The sequence below is a fragment of the Caloenas nicobarica genome, chromosome 3 (assembly GCF_036013445.1).
Source record: "Caloenas nicobarica isolate bCalNic1 chromosome 3, bCalNic1.hap1, whole genome shotgun sequence".
Lineage (NCBI taxonomy): Eukaryota > Metazoa > Chordata > Aves > Columbiformes > Columbidae > Caloenas > Caloenas nicobarica.
The window spans coordinates 58,791,886-58,819,009 of record NC_088247.1 but is presented as its reverse complement, the minus strand read 5'-3'; the positions used below and the strand labels follow the sequence as shown (position 1 = coordinate 58,819,009).

Here is a 27,124-nt window from a genome sequence, read left to right as displayed (position 1 = left end):
AAGGCAGTTTTATAGGTAAAGTAAAAGCCCTGCGCACAAGCAAAGCAAAACCACAAATTCATTCAGTACTTCCCATGGGCAGGCAGGTGTTCAGTCACTTCCAGGAAAGCTGGGCTCCATCATGCGTAACTGGTACTTGGGAAGACAAATACCATCACTCAGAGCGTCACCCCCTTCCTCCTTTTTTCCCCCAAGGTTTTATTGCTGAGCACAATGTCGTATGGTGTGGAGTATCCCTTGGGGCAGTTGGGGTCAGCTCTCCCAGATGTGGCCCATTGCAACCTCTTGTGCACCCCCAGCCTGCTCGCACAGAAGGCCTTGAGGCTGTGCAAGCACTGCTCAGCAATAGCTAAACCAGGGTGGTGTTATGAACGGTTTTCTGCACAAATCAAAACCACAGCCCCATGCTAGCTACTGTGAAGAAAATTAATTCTGTCCTAGGCAAAACCAATACATAAATTTACAGAAGTAGCAAATTTGACCTTTGGGAGTGCAGGCACTTAGTGTAGGCACCCAAGGTGAATTTCTGCTCCTACTGATATAAAAGAAAATAGTATAGCAAATGGAAGCATATGTGATCTTATTTATTTGATTTTGCTACTTTTTCCTAATCATTTCTCTAATCTCACAAACATTACTGCCCATATGATTAATTTCTATGAAATATCTGATAAAATAAGAATATAGAACTTCATGAACACTGGCCAAGAACCCAGACTTTTCTGTTTAAAGATCAAGGGCATTTAAAAACACCTTTTTTCATCCCTACCAAAAGACAATTCTCATAAAAAAACCAATCCATATTATCAATACTTAAGAGTAAAGAAAGCAACAGGGAAGAAGGAAATAACTATTAATTATCCTTTCTGTTCTTACTGCATGGTAAATTCAAGTGATCGCCCTGCGTATAGTCTGGCACTATACAAATGCAGGACTAGGGTATAGACGAACCCATTCTACTGTAGTCAAATTGCAGTCCTCAGTTCATTTGGCACTTCCAGAGTGGGAAGATGGTTTTGAAGAACACAGGCACGGCATCTCTGCCAGATACATGTTAAAAAGCGCTTGGGGAAATAGGAAGAGACATTTCTGAATAGTCAATTCCTGTCATTTTAAACTACTAGTAAAAAGCTGCAGAAAGTCTTCTAAGGCCATAAAGAACTGGACAGGCCTTAACATACCATCGGTTAAAAGACACCTTTATACTCATTTGTCATACATCTTCTAAGATGAATGGCACTCACTTAGGAAAAATCCTCAAAGCTTAACCAATTTTCTCATAAATGTTTATCATCCTTAAATGAACGGTCATTTCGGTGAAGGTTTTTCGCCAGAATAACATGACATTTACAGTCATTTTGAAAAGTGCATTTCCTTTTCTGTCTCTGGATGAAGATGGTCATTTCTTCCTCATGCAAATGCTGTTTTTCTTCCTTGTTATGTGATGCTTGTGGCTCTGTGTTACCTAATCCGCAGAGTCTGACAGGGCTCTGTGACTCGGCAGACACACCTGGGTGCAATCCCAGCGCGTGAAATCTATACTGTTCCTCCACTTGGACATTTGGTTCCCTCAGGCAAAACAGGGTGACCATCGCTTAGGTCTGACCTGCTGTGGCACCCCTGACCCTCAGCTCCAACCCAATGACCAGATTCTCTGCCAAAGGTAGGCCATTGGTAGTTCAGTTTTGTTAAAATGAGATCTGGTTAGATGAGGAGTTAACTTAGGACGTAAATCACCACGGCGACCTCTTAGGTGGTTCAAGGCTATCACACAGTCCAGCTTTAGAACTCAAAACTTGATATAATATTTGGGCCAAGTTGTGGACTAGGACTCTAGTTAAGGTTAGACCAAGTCTGTCTAATAAAAGTAACCAGTTAAATTGTGGGTGGCATGGCAAGTACAGTTTAGACTGAATGTTGGTTAATGACCTAAAGTCAAGATAAAGTCATATTAGGCCAAAGTTGTGGACAGATTGTGGCCTGGTACATTTAAGATTGGATCAAGATCTGGAGCCCAAGACACAGTTAGGAATGGCTGTTAGCCTGCGAGTGTGACCAAGCACTAAATCAGATAAAAGAATAATAGACTAGTCCTCAAGGATAAGACATCATGACAAGAAAAACAACCTCTTCGGGTCACTATGGGAATAGATTAGGAGCTTGGCATAGAATTAGAGTAGATATCTGCCCTGGGTGGGCAAGTACTGACACTAGGTGTTGGCAGGACGTCCAAGGGCACGTTAGGTCATACTGCAACACACTATAAATGAGCACACAGTGAGGAGTATTATGAACATTTCTTAGAGAAGAAACAGCTTTGTGTTAAGACTGAGGCCAACACAATTATAATAGCAACTCAAGCAAGCGCAAACAGACCTTCCTCTATATTATATCTTCTCTGTTCCCAATGATCAGGTAAGCATTATTTGTTTCCCAAGCAGGTATTTCCCATTACTGACCAGAATGCACTGATTTCAGTCACATGTGCTACTGCCCATTGGCAACAGCAAGCATCTCTGCTGGCTGTGCGAGTTCTGGTGCCCCACATAACACAAGGTATTCTAGGGTAGTTTTAAAATTTATTTATAGCATTTCTCATTGCTTAAGCTACCTATTCTTCTAGGCTTGTTTACACAAAAGCTGTTTACATTTACAACAAATAATCCTCTATCCAATCCCACGTAAGCTTTTCCCCTATGGGTACAACCTGTTATTTTCCACTCAAGCCTGGAAATGTTAATTTCTCGCTTCTCTGAGGCCTTCACTTACTCACTAGAATTTGGGATGCTCAGCTTTATTTTTCTGCTGTAGACATAAGTTTGTATCTAGTTATCAGCACCAGCTGAATTGAGTTTCATGGCCAAACAGCCACAGACAGATCAGAAAACACAGTGTCAAAGAGCCACAAAATTTTAAAACTGCCTTGATTTAGCATTTTCCCTTTATTTTTAATCTAAAACCCACTGCACATGTAGAATGTATCCTGAGATGTTTTCAGATAAATACATTTTCCATTTAGTCTAACATTATGACTTTTAATGGGAATGAATAATTCTAACTTTATAGTAATTACAGCAAAGTATAGTCCTATAACAGTGTAAGGAATCGTTACTGTAAGAACCTGGACGTGTGTAGGAAACGATTACCTTGCCAATATAATAGGCCCAGGCAGGATCTCTCAGCAAAGCATATTTTATTAACAATTTTGCAAGAACGGCTGTTCTACCTAAAGGCAGGCACACGCAACAGGGCAAAAAGCCCCCCCCCAAATCCCAGCCGCAAGCTCCCTCCCCTGTTCCCCACTGGTGGGTACCGCAGGGTTTACAGACTGCCCGACACCTGCCTCAGTTTACCTGCCTCATTCATCTAATCCTAACAACCCTCTCCCCTTATTGATTTATTAAAAATATGGGTTCCTGTGTCTTTGGTTACCCTTCCCCCTAGCTTTACTTTTTAAATACAGTAATCAGTTTGCATTCCGGGATTAGTCCGAAGGTAGTTTGTTTCACATTAATGCTTCATAGTCTGATGTCTCTCAGTCCTTCCCCCGCGCTGGGGTCAGGTGCCAGATCAGTTGTAAAAACAACATTCCTCCTTCAATGGCTCCTTACACGTGTATTTTGTCAAGTTATTCTAAAACCAGACTATTCAAAAAACGAAGAAGCCTATGCAAATATTTCCGTAAAACAAGAAAACCAACCCAGCGAAAAATAGCCACCAAACAAAACGAAACAACAACAAAAACATTCAAAAACTTTAAAGGCCTGCTGGTTACGCCCCCGTTCCCGCTTCCTCCCCCGGCAGCCGCTTCCGGAGGTGGGAGGCGGGGTCACGGACGGGGCTTCCGGCGAGGGAGCGGGCGCGGCGGCGCCCATTGCGCCTGAGAAAGGGCTCGGCCCGGCGCCATGGCCATCCCCATGGTGCCTATGGAGACGCAGCTACAGAGCATCTTCGAGGAGGTGGTGGTGAGTCCGGCCCCGGAGCGCGGGGGGAACGTTGTGGGCAGGTCGGGCCGGATCGGCCCGGGGGCTTGTCCAAGGCCCCACGGGCCGCCGCGCTCTCCCCGCGGGGCCGGGGCCGGGATCATGAAGAAGATGAAAACAGAGGGGAAAGAGGTTTTTTTATTTTTCTGGCGCGCTTCGTGTGTGGAAACCCCGGCGGTGTGAAACGGCGCCGTCCTCTTGGGCTTGGTACTACTCGGCGGTAGTCGGTGCTCCTGCCACCGCGGGCCCTGGCGGGGGTGCCCGGAGGCCAGCGGAGGGGAGGCCGCTTCTCCCGGCTGAAATCCTCCCTCTGCTGAGTGTTTATGAGGAAGCCGAGGCAGAGCAGGGCTGGGCGTGACACGGGGGAAGCAGCTTGCTCAGCCAAAACCAAATTATAGTGCGCTGAGTTTACTGTGGAATAAGCAGCTTGAGGAGGCGTTTCAAAGAAGGCTATAAGAAAATCATAGAATCATTTCAGTTGGAAGAGTCCCTCAAGAGCATCGAGTCCAACCATAACCTAACTCTAGCACTAAACCATGTCCCTAAGAACCTCATCTAAATGCCTTTTAAAGCCCTCCAGGGATGGTGACACCAGCACTTCCGTGGGCAGCCTGTTCCAATGCCTGACAACCCTTTCCATGAAGAATGTTTTCCTAATATCCAATCTGAACCTCCCCTGGCACAACTTGAGGCCATTTCCTCTTGTCCTGTCATTTGCTACTTGGGAGAAGAGACCAACCCCCTCCATGCTACAACCTCCTTTCAGGTAGTTATAGACAGCGATCAGGTCTCCCCTCAGCCTCCTTTTCTCCAGGCCAAACAGCCCCAGTTCCCTCAGCTGCTCCTCAGCAGACTTGTGCTCCAGACCCCTCACCAGTTTTGCTGCCCTCCTCTGCACTGTCTCTAGTACCTCAATGTCTTTCTTATGACGAGGGGCCCAAAACTGAACACAGTAAATTAATGTCTCGAGGAGACATTTTTCTTCAGCCAACAAAATGGCATGAGTGAATTGTGGAAATACACCCGCACAATGGTACGGTAGGTACACCTGCAAAATAAAGCATAGTTTGGTACGTCATTGGAATAGAATATTTCAGTTGGAAGTAGCCTGCAATGGTCATCTAATCCGACTACCTGCCCAATTCAGGCCTGACCAAAAGGTAAAGCATGTTATTAGTGATGTTGGCCAAATGCCTCCTAAACGCTGACAGGCTTGGGGGATCAGCCACCTCTCTAGGAAGCCTGTTCCAGAATTTGACCCCCCTCTCAGTAAATAAATGCTTCCTAATGTCCAGTCTGAACCTCCCCTGTCACAGCTTTGAACTGTTCCCACATGCTCTATCACTGGATCCCCGGGAGAAGAGATCAACACCTCCCTCTCCATGTCCTTTCCTCAGGTAGATGTAGTGAGTAATGAGGTTGCCCCTCAGCCTCCTTCTTTCCAAACTAGACAAACCCAGAGTCCTCAGCCACTCCTCACAGGACATGCCTTCCGGCCCATTCACCAGCTTTGCCTTCCTCTGGACACATTCAAGGATCTTCACATCCTTCTTAAATCACAGGTCCAGGACTGCACACAGTACTCCAGGTGAGGCTGAACCAACACTAAATACAGCGGGATACTCACCTCTTTTGACTGACTGGTGATGCTGTGTTTGATGCACCCCAGGACACGGGTTGTCCTCTGGGCTGCCAGGGCACACCTGCTGACTCACACTGAGCTGCTACCACCAGCGCCCGCAGATCCCTTTCTGCAGGGCTGCTCTCCAGCCACTCCTCTCCCAATTTGTTCTTGTGCCCTGCATTGCTCCATCTCTGGTGGAGAATATGGCATTTGGCCTTGTTAAATTTCATCCCATTAATCGTTGCCCAATACTCCAGTCTAGCTAGATCCCTTTGCAAGGCTTGTTTTCCCTCAAGAGAGTCAATAGTACATCCCAGTTTGGTATCGCCAGCAAACTTGCTAATAGTGCAGTTAACTCCCGCGTCCAGATCATTGGTAAAAATACTGAACAGAACTGGCCCTAGAAGTGCACCCTGAGGAACACCGCTCGTGACTGGTTGCCAGCGAGATGTAGCCCCATTCACTACAACCCTTTTAACCCCTTCTTCACACAGCACACTGTGAACCTGCTCATCCCACAGCTGGACAACTTGTCCAGAAAGGTGCTGTGAGGGACAGTATCAAAAGCATCACTAGAACCCAGAAAACCTACATCCATCACCTTCCCTTCATCCACTAGGTGGGTGACCTTGTCATAGAGGGATGTCAGATTAGTTAAACAGGACTTTCTGTTTGTGAACCCAAGTCATGGGGTCATTAAGTCATTGTTTTGTAGAGCACAAATGAATGAGCTTCTTGGTAGATATGAGCACTTCACATGGTTGGGAACACTGTAGTGACAGTAGCTGATAAGGTCCTGTAGAGGAGCCTGACTTATGTTTTGGACAGAAGAGGCTGCTCAAACCATCTGAACTGGAAAGAATACGTAGGTCTCAGAGATATGTAGTTGAAATTTATATCCATACGATGAATTTCAATAGAGAGAAGGATGGGTTTTTCTTTCTGTTTTAAGTTTGCATTGTAAAATACACGAGGTACTTTTCTTTGAATGGTGGTAAGTTGTTTGTAGCATATTAATTAATTGCCTTTACCAAATAGACTTCTCCTTTTGGCGCTGTCATACAGACTATTTTTTCACGTGTTTAACATAGTGATTTGACTGTGTTGTCACATTGCCTGTTTTTAAGCAATGTTATTTGCCTAAAATTTTTATGGAACAAAAGAAAAAAAAAAGGTGCTTACGAAATTTTGTTGCATTTTTTAAGGCATAACTAAGAAAAAACAAGTTGTTACTTTCACTGCTGCTGTTACCGACTTGGTGGACAGCAGCAAAACTTACCTATGTTTCTGTGCAGAACAAATGAGTATTGGTTTCTCTTCTGCTTCTTTCACCTAGTACAAGAACATATAATAATTCAATTGAATATAAAAACCAATGGATCTGAGCTCAGATGAGAAAGTAACTATAGAATTGATTTGTGTAACTCTGTAACTGAGTGTCATGGAATGTAAGTGGGACAAAATCCTAATGGGATTCAAAAGTAAAAAGAAAAGAGCTGCAATAACAGAATCAAACAACTTCTGCAACTTTGGGAAGTAAATTAATCTCTAGATACTTAGAATTGATTAATTAAATAAATAAATAAACAAGCAAACAACAACAAAAACCCCCAACAAAACCAAAGAGCCTTAATCTGGATTCACAGGGTATATTGTTTATATGAAAACAACACAGTCTCAACTTTGAAAAAGTTTAATGTAGTCGAAAAGTTACATCTGTCTCTGATACAGTCCCATAGCAGTATCGCTCTTATTCTTTTTACTGCATCCTGGTGGCATGATACTCATAGAAAACCTTTCACAATAGCTCACTTGGGGTTTTTATCTTACAGAAAACAGAAGTAATTGAAGAGGCTTTCCCTGGGTGAGTGTAATGTTAGTTTATTTGTGCAAAACTTTCTGTATACATTTATTGTCTGCTTGTGTTTTTTCATTGAGTATTGCTAATAACTGATGTTCTTGTTTGCATTAGTATGTTTATGGACACCCCTGAAGATGAGAGAACAAAACTGATCAGCTGCCTGGGCGCTTTTAGACAGTTCTGGAGCAGTCTTTCTCAGGTTAACATCTAATTTGTCGCTTATCTGTACTTTATATACTTTTTTAATATGGTGAAACCTTGCCAAGTAGACACACACTTGAGCTATAAGGTCTGTGTCCAGTCATTCAGAATATGGTTTCAGGTATGGTACAGTAAAGAATATTGGAAGACTTTGCAAGAAAAAAGATTAGCTTTGACGTTTATAAGATTATATAGTTCAGCAGAGGTTGGTGTGCAATGCAAATAAAGGTAAACAAATGCAAGTATAACACGAAATAAATAAAGGTAGTTTGTTACAGGCTTTCTGGTAGAAGTGGCAGAGGGGAGAAGATGTATGTTTATGTTCAAAAATTACCTTCCAAAACTTAGATACCTCTAAGCACTCTTCTGTGGTTGGAGACTTGGTCATCTTTTCACTGAATTTGCTTATAACTGCAAAAAGGAGAGAAAATATATAACTTAAAAAAGGAAAGAAAAATATAGAACAGTTCTATTTTATTCTATTCTTTCATAACTTATATGTGAAAAACAAAGCTGACTATAGAAATCAATGTTTCAGCTAGGAGGTGTTTCCAGTACTGGACAACTGGATAATTTCAGTTGGATAACTGAACTTCTTCAAAATAAGATCAAAAGACTTGTAGGGAAAACTATGTTGAACAACTGGACAACTTCTACCATTTATACCCTTGTTCTTCTGTTAGTTTCATTTCTTTCTGGTAGGACACTGTATGAATTTTACAGTTTGTTTCACTACTTGTTGTCATAGAGGCGTCCCAAATATAAGTTTAGGCGGACTAGCACTCCGATAACATAAGATAAAGGTTTGGATATTAGATTAGGAAATTATTTGGGGTGCAGCGAAATAAGAATGAGGATCCACAGCGTGCATATATGCACTCACAAGAAAAACAAACCAGAGCCCTCTCTGCCCCGTTTTGCCCATAAAAGATAAACACTAGCCTACTGCGGCCAGGACTTATACTCTTCTGTCCCAGACGAGGAAGGTACGCTTGCCTACCAGGCAAGGTCTTATTAAAGCATATATTCATTAATTTATCACTCACCCACACGTGGAGGTGAGGCGCTCCCAATCCCAGGAGGTTACCTTAGACGGCTTCTCCGGCTAAGGGGAGGGACTCCGGCAGCATGGCAGCTCCGAGGAGACCACACAAAAGGAGTTGCCGGCGGGAACCCCATTTATAGTCTGCTCAGATCTGACTGTGGACCTTCGAGAAGCTTCTCGGCTTCTCCGGGCTGTGGGCGCTCTCGGCCCCTCCTCTGCTGACGACCCTGCCCACCGACTCTGGGTCTCCACAAAGAGCCACCAGCTGCCCCATTGAAGGCCCCAGTTCTGAGAGGGGAATGGGCAGCTACCAGTGCAACTGCCACACCAGTTCTCAGGGCGTGGGGGGGAGGAAAGTGCAACTGCCAACACACACGTAAATACATTTTTTCTCCCTTCTACTGCTTTTTCAGGAATCACATGAACAGTGCGTCCAGTGGATTGTAAGATTCATTCATAGCCAACATAGCCCTAAAAGAATTTCTTTTCTTTATGACTGTTTAGCAATGGCAGTAGAAACTGGACTTTTGCCACCCAGGTAAGCTGTGTCAGAATACATTGATAAATAGGAGACGTGGACGTTGTAATATGGGAGGGTATTTTAAGTTGACATTGTAAAAATTATTGCTGGAGAGCACATGCTTGTCATCTGTCATTCTTTCTTGCATTGTCTCCTTCTGCTAGGATGGTTTGTGAATCTCTGATAAACTCCGATACGCTTGAATGGGAAAGGACACAGTTGTGGGCATTAACATTTAAATTGATCCGGAAGATTATTGGAGGTGTAGACTACAAGGTATCGTCCTCCCATTCCTTTCCTCATGATAAGACACGTTATTTCTGTCTTTGTTTTTATGATTTCACATCAGAGACATCCAGTGTTTCAAAGTCTGCTTTGATTACAGAAGAAAAAAATAATTCCATAAGACCACTTTTAATGCCTTTTCATAGTTTAACTTTAATAGATAATTCTGTATGGACAATGTATCTCCTTTTTCTACTACACAGTCATCTTTCATCCCTCTCTCAGTTAAAAGTTAAGTAACCCTAATGCAGATACAGAAGTGATACACATGGAAAAGTAGTACTATTAAGCATTAAGGCTGAAGTTCTTGCATCTGCTGTGACTCCTGTTGCTACACAGGAAAATGATCCTGCAAGCTGTGTCTTTGGCAGGGTACAAGTCTGACAGGAGTAGGAAACCAAGTATCTCTTGCAGAGAATGACCTCACCAGCATTGGTGAGTGGATTAGCGCAAAAAACATAAAATACAACATTGAACTTTGATCAGTCTGTACAAATCATCATAGGGTGGATGTCTCTGGATGCACATAAAAATGTCAAGGTATTTTCTCATCTAGAGTATCCTAAGATTGAGAAGCTCCATAAGGAGTTTAATGTGATTAGCGTTCGCATTCTCAGCTAATTTGTCTGTCAAAATATTGTCTGACCGTATTGATTGTATAATCTTTCTGCCAGAAATAAAGAATGTCTGTGAAGATTAATTTTGTGTGCTTTCTTTTAGGGTGTACGTGATCTGTTGAAAGTGATCCTAGAGAAAATCTTAACAATTCCAAACACTGTGAGCTCAGCTGTTGTACAGCAGCTTTTAGCGGCAAGAGAGGTAACTATGTGAACTTCCTGTCTTATCACTACAGAGGAAGACAGACCTCATTCCTTTGTCATCTATGAATTTCTCATAGCTGAGATGGCTCTCTTTGAGAGTCGGTACAGTTCAACTGCAGAGACTTACTCTTTATGCTCTAATTCTTTTTTGTAATTTTATTTTATACAGTAAACAAATTGCTTTTGGGGGATGTTGTAGATAAGCCCTAAAATCCCTAACAGGAGAGTCAGGCCCAATGTTTGACTTGCCCGTAAGGTAAAGTGTATGAGACTTGGGGGTGTTGATTGATGAGAGGCTCAATATGGCCAAACTGTATCCTTAGCTGCATCAAAAGAAGTGACCAGCAGGTCAAGGGAGATGATTGTGTCCCTCTGCTCCACTCTCAAGAGACCCCAGCTGGAGTACTGCATCCAGCTCTGGTGCCCCCAACATAAGAAGGACATGGACCTTTTGGAGCAGGTCCAGAGGAGGGCCACGAAGATGATCAGAGGGCTGGAGCACCTCTCCTCTGAAGACAAGCTGAGAGAGTTGGGTTTGCTCAGCCTGGAGAAGAGAGGGCTCTGGGGACACATTATAGCAGCCTTCCAGTACCTAAAGGAGGTCTACAAGAAAGCTGGAGAGGGACTTTTTACAAGAGCACGTAGTGATATGACAAGGGGTGATGGCTTTAAGCTGAAAGAGGGTAGATTTAGATGAGATATAAGGAAGAAATTCTTCACCATGAGGGTGATGAGGCCCTGGAACAGGCTGCCCAGAGAAGCTGTGGATGCCCCATCCCTGGAGACATTCAAGGCCAGATTGGACAGGGCTCTGAGCAACCTGGTCTAGTGGAAGGTGTACCTGCCCATGGCAGGGGAGTTGGAACTAGATGATATTTAAGGTCTGTTCCAACCTAGACCATTCTATGATTTTCATGGGCTGCCTCAGACTAGTAGGCAACACCTTTGTTTACCTTATCCAAAGTCTTTTACACCGATGTATGTTTTTATTTATAGGTGGTAGCCTACATTTTGGAAAGAAATGCATGTTTGCTACCTGCCTACTTTGCAGTTACAGAAATCAGAAAACTATATCCTGAAGGAAAACTTCCCCATTGGGTAATGATATAATATCAAATCGTGTAATCTGCAGTATTGTTTCATGCAAAACAAAATTATTAAAACAAAACAAAAAAAAAAAAAAAGTTTGTGCTTTCTCTGTGGCTTCAAGATAAGAAAAATAGCTTTAAATACCTGACCAGTGTGTTCTTTGTGTTTAAATTCAGTTGTACACAACAATTTGGGGCTCTGGTGCAATGAAAATGGTCATTGTTTCCAAAAAGAATGTAATGTTGATCCAGTTTTTAATTTTATATTCTGTTAAATTAAGTAGATGTTGGGAAAAGGATAAAATCTTGACTCCCTTGAATTATTGGGAGAACTTACTGGCTTTTGAGCCAAGATTTTATCCAGGGTGTACTAATCTGGGAGCTTTGTCTTTGTGGAATTGTTATTCAGGGGCAAACAGATCTGTTATGAACAGAAATTCTAAAGCTTGTCTTAAGTCATCCGTTACTAAATGGTGTGCACTGAAATAATGCAGTACACATAGGAGAAACAGTTACTATATAAACTCTCATTCAAGTGCAAACTGAGAAGTGCTTCCTACCCCTTCTATATTAAGGTCACATTTTTGGTTTTATAGTTTGAGGTTCTGGATGATTTTTTCTGACTTGTTGAAATTTGAAGGAAGCTAGTTATTTTAGTAGATTCCTCTGTATTTTATTAAAATGTATAAACTGGTTTTAAGTCTTAAATATTCCTTATGGGTATCTGTGACTTAAACCTTTAACTGATCTTTTTTCTCCTCTTCTCACCCAGTTACTAGGTAATTTGGTATCGGATTTTGTGGATACTTTCAGACCTACAGCAAGAATAAATTCCATTTGTGGTAAGAGAATGATTTCATGAATGACTTCAAAATAAATAAGTTTATGTTGAACTTTTTATGTATTAGAGTGTTTTGGGGCATATATTAATCTAAGCTGGTAGTGGAAGTGTACTACTTGTTACATGGCCATATAGTTTCTAACTACAGTAAACATTAAGAAAATCTATGCTCAAAGATTTTGAGTTAATACAGATCCACTGGCATGTTAGCCACAGGGTATTTTCTGACTTTTATTTCCATTGCAGCTTTTGTAGCTGCTCAGCCTTATCCCCATTGTTGCAGGCTTCTGTGTGAACATTTCCTAGCTCAGATGAATACTGCCACTCCTCTTCTGTGAAGGAAAAACTCACCGTTGCTTATTGCTAGAAACCTGAAGACTAAAATACGGCTATTTTAATTGTGATCCTTGCTGCATTTTTTCTTGAAAAAGATAAAAATATCTTCTGTTTGCTTTGAGAATTAAGTAGCTTAATAACAGCTGCTTTATATCTTTGACCTGAGCAAGGTTTATTGCAACTGAGCTTCCTCAGTGCAGAGGTTAAGAATGTAAATTCATCTGCAATGCTCCAAAGCATTTTGTGTTTCAGAAACATGTAGTTATTCTCCTGTCGAAAGTGTGGTATAGCTTTTATGCCTGTGACTTGCAGGGATCACACACAAATTTTTACAAGTTTGGATGTGTAAATGATCTGTAGATATGTTTGCAGGGAAGAAACATTTATTTACTGCTTGTTTTATCTGATAGTAATATGGCCAGTCTAGACAATAGAAGTCATGGAATTTGAACTGACAGTGAGATTTAGGTCGAAGTTGAGGCACCTAAATTTAGATGCTGATATACAGGTGCACTAGCAGCTCAGTTAAGATATCTGTGTTTAAGCAACTGAAATAAATCCCATGTGTCTAATCCGTGCTGACTAACAAGTCTAAATTTACCCTACAAAAAACTTTTCACGTGTGATCAGCTGAATCACATTGGCCTACACTGATTAAATTGACCAGATCCCCATTGACTGTTACTGGAGTACAGATGCTTGTATTTGACTAGTTTAATGAACAGAATCCTGCCCATGGTTTTCTTGCAGGATGAATGAATGAAAATTGAAAGGCTGGATTATATACTTAGATTAGTAATACCATTTTCTTTGTGGAAAGGGTCAGTGTACCAAGAGCAAATCCCTAGGTCAGGCAGTAGCAATGGAATAGTCTTCTGGTATCCTTAAAGGTTAGTTACTTTTAGATTAATATTTGCAGATATTTTCATTTTCAGGGTACCCAGTCTGAACATACAGGGATTTTACTCCTTAGATATTTTATTAGTTGAAGGTTAGTTAGAAAAGTAATATGATCCTGAAGCAATCCTATGTTAAAAAGCTTTAGAGAGTAGAAATTTAAGGAGAGCATGAAAGTGGCTAAGGCCAGTTTTTGCTTCAGCATGTTTAAACAATAGGCCAGGTTCACTGTTTTAGAATTTATGATGTTTCATTGCATGTAGGTCGCTGTAGTCTTCTTCCTGTGGTAAATAACTCAGGTGCCATGTGTAACTCATGGAAGCTGGATCCTACAACCCTTCGTTTTCCTTTGAAAGGTCTCTTACCATATGATAAGGTATGCCTTATTAAGCTTCTTAAACATGTTACATTCAATGAATACAAAGCTTTTATATAATTGGGGGAGGAAGTTTGACTGTGAATATCCTATTGTTCCAGCTAGGCTAACACTGAAGACATAGATGTTTTCACTTTATTATATATTTCAATGTTTTCAAGCTATATGCGGAGGACCTTTAAAGTGGTGTGTGGTATAACCACTGCTGAGGATGTTGAAGAATAAGAGATGTTTAATGTGCTTTGTGGATGTGTGCATGTGAGAGAGCGAGTGAGAGCAGAGAATTGATTGGAAAATTAGTTTAGCACTGGGGAGATGGAAGAGAATGGGAAGGTAATTTCTTCTTTTCTGTGCTCGTTGTTCCATAGGAAAGATAATTTTACAATTCAAGCTTAAATGTAAGTTAAATCATTTAAACTTAAAACTCTGAGTGTGAAATAGTGGTCTACTGAAAGAATTTAAGAAATCTGAAAGATCAGGACAAAAATTCACATTGCCCAGCATTCCCATTTTCCTATTCTAGGTGTCCAAGGAAGGGTATAAAGATATTATAGCTAATGACATATGTAGTGTTCATACTCTACAGCCATTAACATTTTGGGTGTTTCCTGAGGCAGATTTAGTTTCTATATATTCAGTAAACCTTCCTCTTTCAAATATTTGTTTAGTCTCCTCTTGAGCCTGTGTAAACTTTTAGCATCCTCAACATCCCTTTGATAAGGACTTCCACATTTCAGCTTCATGTTGTGTGAGGAGTCAGCTCCTTCTGTTTGTTTTGAGCGTAGCTTCAGATAATGTTTTTCTTTAAAGTGCTTCAGCTGTTGGAAGATACAGTGAGCATTTGTTCCATATCTACTTTCTTCATACTGCTCATGATTTTTATGCATCTTGGTCATGTGCTTCATCAGTTGTCTTACCTGGCTTCCTCTGAATTCTTGATGGTCTTCCAGTATTTTAAGGCTGTTTCAAAAAGCGTGCCATCCTTTTATTTGATAAAGAATGTTCTTCTACTCAGTTCCCATGAAACCTGTCACTTCTGAAGAGCCGTGATTATTTCCTCCTTTCTTTTGGGCATCAGAGAGCAAAAAGATTTGCCAGATAATACATATCGACATAAATTAAGTATTCATTCTTACATTAGCTTGGTTAAACATAAACCCGGTGTTAAGCATAATCTTGAGGCAATATATGTTTGTATGTGATTGCCTTTTTTTTTTTTTTCCCCAAGGATCTGTTTGAGCCACAGACTGCTTTGTTGAGATATGTGCTGGAACAACCGTATTCAAGGGATATGGTCTGCAATATGCTAGGTCTGAATAAGCAGGTACTGTACTGTGCCGTAACTTGTGATTTAATTCTGCATAGAATCTGCACTATTCTTTTTCTCTTTTCTTTGCTATAGCTAACTGAGCAAAACAGTTTAGGTCCAAAGAGTGGTGATTTTTTTTTTTTTTTATGAGATCATATTAGGTTAATTGGACACTGTTGTTCCTATCATTTGTATATTGCTTTACGAATGTTAAATTGAAAAGTAGAGATTTAAAATATGATTTTTTTTTTGCATTGCTTTTTTTTCCTATAAGGCCAGCCTCAAGTACACCTTTGACAGACAGTAAGAGACTGCTAGCTCAAACAATAAAAATGGTTATTGTTCATGTTATTAGTTTTTAAAGCACTGTTGTTCTTTGTTATATTGGCATGTTATAGTAGTAGAATAGTGAAAAGTTGGGATTTGTTTTGTTACATTTTTTCTTTTTATACGTTAGAATGGGAGGGCTTAGTCTGACTTGGGGATCCTTGAGGCTGGCCTCATAGTCACTGTTTTGTCTTTTCTTTTTTTCTTCCTTTATTTTTGTTCTGTCCTGTCTTGTCCTGCCCATCCTCCAATGCTCTAGACCTTGAACATTGCTCAGGTATGTTCACAACCTTACTGTTGTATTGTGACTAACGATACGCTGGCCGCTTTGTAGCCACTGATTCCAGTTAGAGAATATATGTACAGTCAGGGCTTGAAATTGGCAGGACCATGACTCAAGGGCAAATTCTCACTACAGACCTCTAGAGATATGAGAGATGTAGCATAACGCTGACAGTCAGTGGTCCTTTCATCCTAAAATTTTGGTTGTAATGGACTGCTACCATTTCCCTTACCAGTCACAAGAACTTTTACTTTGTCTGCTGGAATTTTCAGATGAGGAGAGATTCTTAGTTCAAAATTTCTTTCCTTATGCAGGTGTAAAAACATCTGCTGCACTTGATTGTAAAATTATAAAGCTGTAAATACATCATTGTCTAAAATAAAAAAAAGCCAAAAAAAAGCAGCTTTACTAGTGGGATTTTCTTATCATTAGGAAGCCTCTGTAAAAAACTTCCCAACAGACAATTATAATATTCTCCAAGCTAGGTAAAAGAAAGGTGGTGCAGGATGCCATGTGAAAAGCAGTTCCTTAAAATTTGATTACTTGTTTAAATAAATAAGTAAACAGTCACCTAAGCAAATTAATCGAGTGGACTTCTGCTTGAAATTTGAAATTATAGGTATATATTTAGTTGATCTCCTGTTACAATAATCAATTCCACACCTACTTTAAAAAACATTGCTTAAGATTTATAAAATAGCGTTGCTGTTTGCAATACTATAGTGAAGGTTGTGTCAGTGTTTCCATTTAAGAAACTTTTTTCAGATTTGTAACTTGACCATAAAATTTACATGATCCTGAAACCTTGTGTACATTTTCCACTGTAAATGAAATACACCAGTGCTTTTTCTGGATTGGGACAAGATTACTGAATGCGCAGATTCCTACATCTTGGCAAACAGTACTCTGTGTTGTATATGACAGCCCTGTATTTGAGACTTAAGGCAGCTGAAATGTTAAACCTTTGGGAAAGAGCTGCTAGGTTTAGTGTTGAAATGAGTAGTATTTGTATTCTGTGCCTACTTCTGTGTCTACATTCAGTTAATGAATTCCTCTATGCATCTTGTAGCTGCTAAATAATACAAGATATAGACAAAAAAATATATTGAACCCATTTTATTCTTCTAACTATGGATGGTCTGTGCCTTCAGGTCAAAAACCACTGATGTTAAAAATGCTAGTTTTGAACTACTTTACTGTCCTCTAAAAGTAATCAAAGAAAATTTAAATGAAGTGATGAAATATGTTGAACTATACTTCTTAAAATTTGTTTGCTAGTATAGAAATTCCCACACAAAGTTTCAACCTCATGTGAATTTTAATGGCCAAGGAACAAATTTGAAGAACGTAGCTTGTAAAGGAAATGCTGACAGAACGTGAACTATAGCTGTGTGACTACAGTTACACCAGCATAAAGATGTTTGAGCTGTTGAAAACTTGTGAGTTAGAAATATAAATATAGAGTAGGGTGGCGTAGTGTTATAGAACAGGAAATAATGTTCCATTTAAACATTAATATACTCTATTTAAAACTGTGGAAAACATAAAAATCTTACTTGCTTTTAGGTACAAATTAACTCCATGTTATAGTTGAATTTTTTAATATAGCCGCCTGACAAAAAATGGTAGCATGATTTTCAGAAGTTAGGTAACTGTATCAATGCTTTCAGTAATATGGCTGATAATTTTGAATTGTCAATGTAATAGAAGACACTTAGAAATGCAAATAGTGCTAAGTTTGTTTCAAAATAAATGCAGAAACACCTTAAAGCAATGATCATTATTTATTTATGATCATTAATTATTTATGTGAAGCTGCTTGTATGCCCTATCAACTATTAACACAGATCTAGTTGCAGGATTGGAGCCTTCATTTGAATCTTTTGACATCACAAACTAGGTATGGTTCGGCCAAATTTGTCCTAGTTCTCAAATATGCTTGAAGAGGAGCAGTGAAACATTCTGTTTCGATCGTAACCAACCAGATCTATGTTAGAAAACTGCTCACTCAAACCATCTTTGAGTCGTATAAAAAAAAAGTACAAATCCAACTGTCCTGTTAACCTTGCAGAGTGAAAAATGAAGGTAAAATTTGGTATGTTTATAGATTCATGTGTTCCTTTCAGGATTTTAAGTTTTGTTGTGGGTTGAGATTTGCTAATACTTTGATCAAGTATATGGCATTAAGTCTAGATGTAGTAATACGGGCTTCAAAATGTTCCTTCTGCCGGAGTCTGGGAATTTTTATTTTATGCTATGGCGTACTTCTGTGTGGAATAGTTATCTTCTCTTGTATACCTGTTGGAACTGGTCTATAAGAAGTAGATATTTAAATTGTGTTTTATCATGTGTGTTATCATGGTTTATGGTTGGACTTGATGATCTTAAGGGTCTTTTCCAACCAAAATGATTCTGTGATTCTATGTCAATTTATATTCTGCTGTTAGCTGAGGTGATACTCCCAGTACTTCATTATCTTTTAAATAATTTGTTGAGGTATGTAACAATCTGTTTTTTGGAAAATGATTAACAGTTCAAAGTGTCTTAATACACTGATGCCAAATTAAGGTTCAGTTTATAGATCTTACATTTGGTTCTTAAAATTGAGCTTTAGTTAAATCTAGGACATGAAATAATTTTGAACATTTTGGTTTGTATCTTTACCTTCTCTATATGTACAGACTTAATACGGCATGTTTACTTGCATAATTGCAGTCTGAGTGGTATTGCAGTCCTCTAAACAATCAAAAACCGTGTTAAACTTTGATTTCTCTGTGTTGGGAGGTATTTGAAAGAGGAGGTAGTTTTCAGGTGTCTTGTTTCTATAACGTAAACAAACTTTTAATTAGCAGCTATTGTATTAATGTTTTTGCTCTTTACAGGGTATATTTAACTGGTCACCTTTTAAACCAGCAGTGGTGATCTGCAGCTTTGAGTAGGAAATTATCTATACCATACTCAGTTCAAGTTAATATGTAGTTGTATTCTATTCTAGGTACAAAGCAAGGTAGTTTGCTTGGGGAAGGTGATGTTTCCTTTCATGTCTGTCCATGAGCTGTGTAAGCAGATTCATTAAGTGAAAGGAATGACATAATGCAATATTTAAAAATTCACTTTCCTTTCCCTTTTATTTTTAAAATATTCTAGGTTTATGCTGGGAACTTGCTATCCAATACTATTAGTATTAACGTGGCAAAGTAATTAAGGGGTATGATTATTTTTTATGTATTTACGATTGTAAGAGTGTGTGTTGAGAACACTCAAGTGCAACTTCCTTGTTAAAACTTTGGTTTTTAATGAGGAAAACTTGAGAGTTCCCACCGAACTTGGTAGAAATAGTCAGGTGCAATATAAACAATAAACTTTAAGGTTTTGTGTCTGGGGAGCGTATAGTTTTTGGAAAAAGGAGGTGAGAGGAGGCCCAGAGTTCTGTCTTGTGTTAACTACTTCAGGCATTTAACTTACACATTTTGAATTGGACTTTAGGAGGTGCCATTTACTCCTGCAGGCATCTTGGGCTCTGTGGTTTGGTCTTCAATTTCTTAAGTGTAGATATTTATTAAATATTTTTGAGCTAATTGTTGTTTACTTAAAATATTCCAAAACTATAATAGCTTCCAGCTAGCCATGCTGGCTTCTTAAAATATTTTTCTTTTAGGGAACACTTAACTACCCACCCCACTCTCCAATCCACCAAAACCACCCAACCAACTGAAAAAACCAAAACAACAAACAAAACTAACAACAACAAAACCAAAACAACAATCCAACCAACCAAAAAAATCACCACACCCCACAGCCCCTCCCGCAAACCCAGTGGATGCTTTAATCTGCTGAAAAAAGTACCACTACTCCAGCAGAGGGCTGATCTCAAGAGAAATTTTAGTATCAAGTTATCAAGGGAGTGCTTTTCCCCCCTCCTTATTTCTTTATGGTTTAATAATGTTTTCAACGAGATTATGTATTTGTCAAATTGTAAAATATTATTTTCAGGGCAAAATGGCAAATGTATATTTATATAACCAAATTACAATAATTTGAATAATGTTCTCTTTAGGAAAAAAGCATAGTGGATTTTAATGCTATATTTTTCCATATATAATCCCAAACGGGTTTTTTCGGTTTGTGTAAGCCGTGCCAAAACATGAATTCCTGCTTATTTATGAGGAGAATCAGTTCTCACCAACATTTTTATTCGTCTCAGTGTAGACTGAGATGTTCTTTCAGTTTGAGTAACTCATAAAACAAGGCCCCAATCCTGCAAATTCTTATGCAGCTTAGTATTTTGAGTGCTTCAAAACTATAGAAAAAAAAATGCAAAAATATATATTCACTGAAAATACAGAAAAAAATCCCAGGAAATTAAATTAATTAAGATAGAATGTGAAGTACTGCTATATTTCTCATTGAAAATTGTTCTTAAAGCAACAAAAGCATGATTTTCAGAATAAAAGAGTTAATTCTTTTTTTTTAATTTCCTGGCTCCTAAACTTTGCCCAATCTTAGAATTATTCAGAACAGTGAAAATTCCTACTGGAAATTCTGGCTTTCTTTTTTAACAGTAATATGTTCCTGTTGTATTCTTTGAATAACTTTATTCTAAAATAATGTAGCCTAACATGATTAGGCTTGTGGACATTAACCCAGTGCTTAGCACACTATTAAATTTCAAGCCCTGTACGTAGTAGTTTTGCATGCTGGATTATAAACTAGTCTGTAGTGTTGTCTGTTGCACCCTGCTCTGCTTCATAATTAGTTGCTTTGGGAGGGGGAAAAAAACCACAAATGAAAACCAAAGTATTCTCAACTGGTGGTGTTAATACTGCTCTGTGTAAACCTGTAACGTGGTTAATCTGTGATAATAGCATTGTGTCCTGGAGGAGAAGGTGAAACTGTAATTGATGCTTTCTGGTTTAGTGAGAGGTTTGTGTTAAGCATGCTTCAAGAAAGCACAGCTAGAATTGTAGTTTTCTGCAGTTTTGAGCTGGCGAAGAGCATGCAACAGGGGATGCTGTTCACTGTATTTTGTCAACTTTTCCCGTTCTTGCATTTTATTTGTAATTGAAGAGAATCTCTTTTTTCATGGAAAAGACTACCATCGATGAAGGTAGAACAAGCATCTCCTTTCAGCATCTCTCTTTCCTTTTATTATTTCTTTATTAATTAAAAGGGGTTTTTTAGGCTGCCTGACTAGTAAGCCAAAGAACTAATCTAAGGCATCCCTAAGATGTTTTTTGAGTATTTGGGTGAATTTTGAAAACAATTTTTTACATACAACTTTTTGCCTCTAGAAAGGGATACTGCATTTTCATGATTAGTGTTTGAGCAGCTCAGTTCCTTTTCTTTTGTATCATTGAAGTAATACTGTTTTCTTTAAGGCCGCATTATGTTACAGGTGTGAGGTGTAAAGAATAAACAAACAACTAACTAAATAAATGTGACCATTCCTGAATAGAGATTGTAAAGAAACAAACAGGGGTTAGATTATTTTAGGTTATTTCTGAAGTGCTAGCACCGTCTGAAATAAGTTAAATTCGACACAGCTTTTTGTCCTTAGTGCTTTGTACCAGTATAACTATACAAGTGCAGGGTAATAAAAGGTGGCTGCACTAAAGAACTTGCAATATGTGACATTATACATATGATACATATGATCTTAAATTGAAGATTATTAATGAGTTCCAAACCACTGGTAATGGGTCTGCTTTACATACATCTGTACTAACATATGTATCTGAATATATAATGCATTCCTTACTTGATCATTATTAAAAGTCATCAGGGAAGGTGTGTATTTTAAACCATTTCTGTGTTTGCATAGCTCACTGCAGAGATTGTGGCGATCTAAATTGAACGTCTAAAGAGCTCATTGCTATGGTATGCAGTTTCTGTTCTATTCACAATATGTAGAACATAAGTTTTTCATCAGATTAATTTTCAAGTCTCTTTGATCTTGTCTTGCACCAGGTGGTGCTGTGTCAGTAGGACAGCACCTAATTATAGGGGTATTAACCAGATTTTAATTCTGCTGCTAGTTGTAGGTGAGCCCAAAATGAGAGTGAAAAAGAGAATAGTCATTAAACATCTGTATTGGGGTATTTCCTCTGGGTTTGGTGGTGTAATTGATATATCTTTTTCTTTATGGTGATCCCTACCTTTGAAATGTACTTTAAAGGAGAAAAGAGGGAAGAAGAAAAAAACCAAACCCAAACAAACCAAAGAACCCCCACCAGCATGTTGAAGGAATGGACTTCTTTTTCCATGAATGCAAGATCAGAAAAATAGCATTCTGCATTAATTTATTAAAAATAACAAACTAAAACACCAGGTGTTAGTTGTGCATTGATGGTCTGTGTTTTGGAACTGAGTAGGGAATTATGTAATGTGTGATAAAATGTAAAAATCATCGAGACCTGTAACATAGTGCAGCTTTAATGCCCTGGCTTATCCTTAACTTAAGTTCAGACTTCATTTCATGCTTCCCAGCCTTCTGTCGAAATACTGTACTGTAACTGCAACTGTACAAGTTGTGAAGTTAATGGCAAGGCTTTTGGAATACTGTATCTGATCTCTGCCTTACAGCACAAGCAGCGCTGCCCTGTGCTGGAGGACCAGCTGGTGGATCTTGTGGTGTATGCCATGGAACGGTCTGAGACTGAAGAGAAGTTTGATGATGGTGGAACCAGTCAGCTTCTGTGGCAGCATCTCTCCAGCCAGCTCATTTTCTTTGTGCTCTTTCAGTTTGCAAGTTTTCCTCATATGGTCCTGTCACTGCATCAAAAGGTAAATTGTTTGTATCGCTCACAGTTGGTAAGAGAGATTTTAAAAAAAGAGAGATTTTTAAAAAAAGGTCACTCATCCGTGCAACAAGTAACTTATGTGTAACAATTAATTTTTTTATCATTGGCTCTGTAAAAGTAAGTCGAATTCCCAAGTTACAAGGCTGTGATCCTGGTCTGTTTCCAGTGTATTCAGTTACAGGATGTTGTGTTACATTTGTATGCAAAATGTGCTAGTAACTAGAATAAGAAGATAAACTGGCATGGTGCAGAAGATGCGAGCACTCTGCTGTTGCATCCAGTCTACAACCAAGCTTCAAATACAGCAGACTCCCTGTTCAGTTTGTGAGCTAAAGAAACATCCAAGTAGATGGATGCAAAAACTTATAGTTTGTTTGTCTAATCAGTCTAATCAAAGCAATCTAATAGAAGATCGTTTGTCCAATTACAGTGATATTGGCAATTGCAGTCTAAAGTTATTGTTAATTCCTAAAAATAATTCCATTAAAACTGATACACTTTCCAGTATTTACCTTTTCCAGTATTTACAGTTTCTAACATACGCTACATATTACTTCATCTTTGTTTGTCCACAGTTTCATTTTTCATCAAAATTTACTATGTATGTTTTGTTTTACTTGTGATGGATTCTAGTTCTCTTTGATATCCCCAAAATTAGTTTTACCAAGGCTGCATTCCTTTCATTACTGTTAATGACCCATTGAGACAATAGGCACTACACAACATGATTGCACAAATCTGATCTAAAACTAAAGCAAGCTACATAAGACTAGAGGTTAAGAGTAGAGTACTGGTTATTAGGGAATTACTGTTACAGATAAAGCTAAAAAGCAAAAAAATACCCTACCACATCCAGATGAAGCAAGCCCAGGTTGTTCTGGTTCAGAGATTTTTCTTTATAGGTAGGGCTGATACAAAACCTGTGGCCTGCTATGGCAATACTGTATTTGGCTACAGGGCTACAAGCTGATGTTTTAAGTCCAATATTTAAGAGTTGCTAATTTTTTAAAACAGTAATCCTCAAGACCTAAATACATTTTAAATCTTGCCATTAATTTTTGTGGCCCTCCCGGAGTTTGTTTCTGTGTTACAACTAATGCACCTGTTTGCCACCTTTCTGAAAACAGAATCACAGAATGGTTGGGGTTGGAAGGGCCTTCTGGAGATATCTAGTCCAACCCACCTGCTAAAGCAGGTTCACCCAGAGTAGATCGCACAGGAATGTGTCCAGGCGGGTTTTGAATGTCTCCAGAAAAGGAGACTCCACAACCCCTCTGAGCAGCCTGTTCCAGTGCTCTGGCACCCTCAAAGTATAGAAGTTTCTTCTCCTATTCAGGTGGAACATGATGTACATTTCTGCCTCAGCCCTGCTATAAAATTGCCAGTAATCTCTGCTGGAACTGTTTTAGTCTGCCCTTCTGCTTTTATAGGAATCTTTGCAGTGATTTTTCTTCAGCATACAGTATTTGTCTGGTTTTGAGTGTTTTTGCAGTTGGCAGGCCGTGGTCTCATTAAAGGAAGAGACCATCTGATGTGGGTGCTTCTCCAGTTCATCTCTGGCAGCATCCAGAAGAATGCACTGGCTGACTTCCTCCCAGTTATGAAGCTTTTTGATCTCCTGTATCCTGAGAAAGAAGTAAGTCTTTTCTCTGAAATTAAAAGTTTTCTTTTTAATTCAACCTGAGACTTTCATGTGTCCATATTACTGTCAGTCTTAAGTCACTGTTACAGCAGTGTGCTCCATAGTTGGAGAGAGATGTATCATAATTAAATGATTTTTTTTCAGGATTTCCTAGATATGTTTTTCCAGTAACCACATTTGTGCCACGGTTTTAAGAGCAAAACAGACTTCTGTTAACTCATGTCTTCCTTCACTTCGGTTTGACTAAGGTTTTGGGGAGTTTGTTAAAGCACTGAGGATACTATTAAGGAGTAATGTGGAATTTTACACTGAGAGATGCTTTCGGGTGCGAAGAACTGAACAAGGCACTTTAAATTTGTTTTTTATTAATGGTTATTTAAAATTCATTCTGCAGTAGTAAATCAAATCCTAGTCACGCTTTGTACGTTCCTCTAGAATGAAGGTTCCTGAGGAAGGGGAAGTTAGGGGAAGTTATTAAACTTCCATCATGACAGTGTTGTCAGCATGGAGTCCTGATCGATTGCTGTTATCATAGTACCTTCTATTTTGGGTCAGTAGATATGTTAACGCAAATGTGTGGTGTACTAAACTGATATGTAGCAATTTTTCCCTCTCTTAAGTTAGTTTTGATACACAGAAATTCTTCAGTCCAGCTTATTTCATAAGCTCACAATTGCTTTTGTCAGCACAAAATATGGGAAGAGGCACAGGACTGTTTACCTGTAGTGATGGGCTCTGGGTTACGCTCGTTTGAAGGTGTTTGTGGGACTAGGGCATTTCTGAGGATTCAATTTCACAAGCAGTTTAAAAGTTATCTATGGTTGTTGCTCTTAAGAGAATCTCTCCTCTTCTCCCCTTGATTTTGCATTGCTGCTGTCTCACTTGTGCTATTGGTGATGCTTGTGCAGTGGTAACTGTACTGAAGGGAAAAAAATGCAGATGTTGGCAAAAGGAGAGAGCCAAAGTGCCTTTTCCAGTAGCTATAGTATATCTGAGTATGTAGCCAAAACCTTCTGAATTTTGAGGCATATCTGTTCCTTTTCATAGAAGGCGTATTAATCTTTAGGTATAATGGTGATGCGAGGCAAGTTAGGTTTTTGCAGAAAATTTTGTGAACTACTATGGAAGCACGTACCATAACTGATTTCTAAATAATGGGTGTGAGGCTGAGAGTAAAAGTATATGCCTTGTAACATATATATGTCTTGAATTTGTATGTTCTGAATGTGAGCTTCAATTTGCTGAGGTCCTAGAGTATTTGTTTTAAGTTTTTCTCAGGATATTTTCTGAGGTCCAGGTTTCTTCCAGACCTCTTGATTTTAAATTGCATACACAGATGGTGGTAGAATCTGTTCTTTAAAAAAGTTGCTTATGGTGCTGCAAGTCAGAAAAATAAAAGCTTGACCTTGAGAATGCTCGCTAAGTTGGTTTTCTGTACATTAATACATGCAACATGTCACATTCATGTGTTCTTTCCTTAGTGTATTCCTGTACCTGATATTAACAAACCCCAGTCAACTCATGCTTTTGCAATGACCTGTATTTGGATTCATCTGAATCGGAAGGCCCATAGTGACAACTCCAAGTTACAGATTCCCATTCCTCATTCTCTTAAACTTCACCATGAGTGAGTTTTTGGAGTTTTATGTTTTGATTTGTTTCTAGACATAATGAAACAGGAAGCTCCAAGTTGTATTCAGAATGTATTGTGTGACGGGGTACAGTATATACAGTAATGAAGGAGGAGTAAGAACAAGCTCAAAGTCAAAATATGCTGTTGTCATACAGCTAACAAATAATATATTACATCTTAGATTAATAAATCTATTTTTACTGATGGAGAATCTGGAGGCAAATTGACTAACTTTTTAAATCATGCTGTGGTTTGGAACGTGTGGATAAGCATTAAATTGGGTTTTGTCCAGAAAGGTGACTTTTAAAGTGTATTATTCTCCTGAGGTATTTCTCTGATAGAGGAAAATCATAACACAGTGAAACTATGGCATAAGACATCGTCTTTTTGATGTCCTGATGTTTTGGGGTTTTTTCCTACTATTTTACAATGGATTTTTGACTGGGGTTATTGTGGCTGTAATCCTGGAATGCTTGTTTCCTTCTACTTAATGTTTAATTTCTTTGTCACACAGGTTTTTGCAACAGAGTTTAAGAAACAAAAGCTTGCAGATGAATGACTACAAGATTGCCTTGTTGTGCAATGCTTATTCAACCAATTCAGAGTGTTTCACTTTGCCAATGGGTGTATTAGTAGAGACTATTTATGGAAATGGCAACATGGGGATCTCTCTTCCAGGCACTAACTGCATGGCATCAGGGTCTATTACCCCTTTGCCAATGAACCTCTTGGACTCACTCACAGTTCATGCCAAAATGAGGTATGGTATGCAGCTAGCTTTTTTATTTAACCTATAAATCTGTGTAACTAATTATCATCAGGGAAGCTTTCCTGTGTCTGGACATGTAAGGCACAGAACTGTTGACTTACTTAGTAAATTTTTTAACTTCCAAGTCCTTGTTTTTGATTGAAAAATACTTTCTCTTTTTTTTTTTCTCAGTCTGATTCATAGCATAGCTACAAGGGTAATTAAGTTGGCTCATGCAAAATCTAGTGTGGCCTTGGCTCCTGCTCTTGTGGAAACCTATAGTCGCCTGTTGGTTTATATGGAAATAGAGTCCTTGGGCATCAAAGGCTTTATCAGTAAGAAAACAATTTTTCCCCCCTTTCTTTCGTTCAGTAACATTTGCTTTTAACGGCAATTAAAGACCATAGTAAAAATGAAAATCTAATGATGCAGCATGTTGAATACATGTATAAATTATTTTAATATAAAAGAAATTGTAATAGTTATCCTAATGCTGCCATAAAT

General features: G+C 38.9%; 1 protein-coding gene across 2 annotated transcripts in view; it reads left to right on the top strand.

Moving 5' to 3' along the window:
• Window positions 1–3,843: 3,843 nt before the first annotated feature.
• The window catches only part of MED23 (mediator complex subunit 23), a 38,775-nt gene continuing 15,494 nt past the window's right edge, over window positions 3,844–27,124 (top strand). The window contains exons 1-16 of one of the 2 annotated variants that reach the window (XM_065630728.1): window positions 3,844–3,965; window positions 7,440–7,471; window positions 7,580–7,667; window positions 9,128–9,252; window positions 9,399–9,510; window positions 10,240–10,338; window positions 11,337–11,438; window positions 12,201–12,270; window positions 13,766–13,878; window positions 15,107–15,202; window positions 15,774–15,791; window positions 22,380–22,580; window positions 24,090–24,233; window positions 25,721–25,866; window positions 26,387–26,632; window positions 26,813–26,955. In XM_065630728.1, the coding sequence (XP_065486800.1) occupies window positions 3,906–3,965; window positions 7,440–7,471; window positions 7,580–7,667; window positions 9,128–9,252; window positions 9,399–9,510; window positions 10,240–10,338; window positions 11,337–11,438; window positions 12,201–12,270; window positions 13,766–13,878; window positions 15,107–15,202; window positions 15,774–15,791; window positions 22,380–22,580; window positions 24,090–24,233; window positions 25,721–25,866; window positions 26,387–26,632; window positions 26,813–26,955 (1,795 nt within the window). In that variant the 5' untranslated portion in view covers window positions 3,844–3,905. The remainder of the gene's footprint in view (window positions 3,966–7,439; window positions 7,472–7,579; window positions 7,668–9,127; window positions 9,253–9,398; window positions 9,511–10,239; window positions 10,339–11,336; window positions 11,439–12,200; window positions 12,271–13,765; window positions 13,879–15,106; window positions 15,203–15,773; window positions 15,792–22,379; window positions 22,581–24,089; window positions 24,234–25,720; window positions 25,867–26,386; window positions 26,633–26,812; window positions 26,956–27,124) is intronic. The other variant, XM_065630729.1, reaches the window with a different exon arrangement.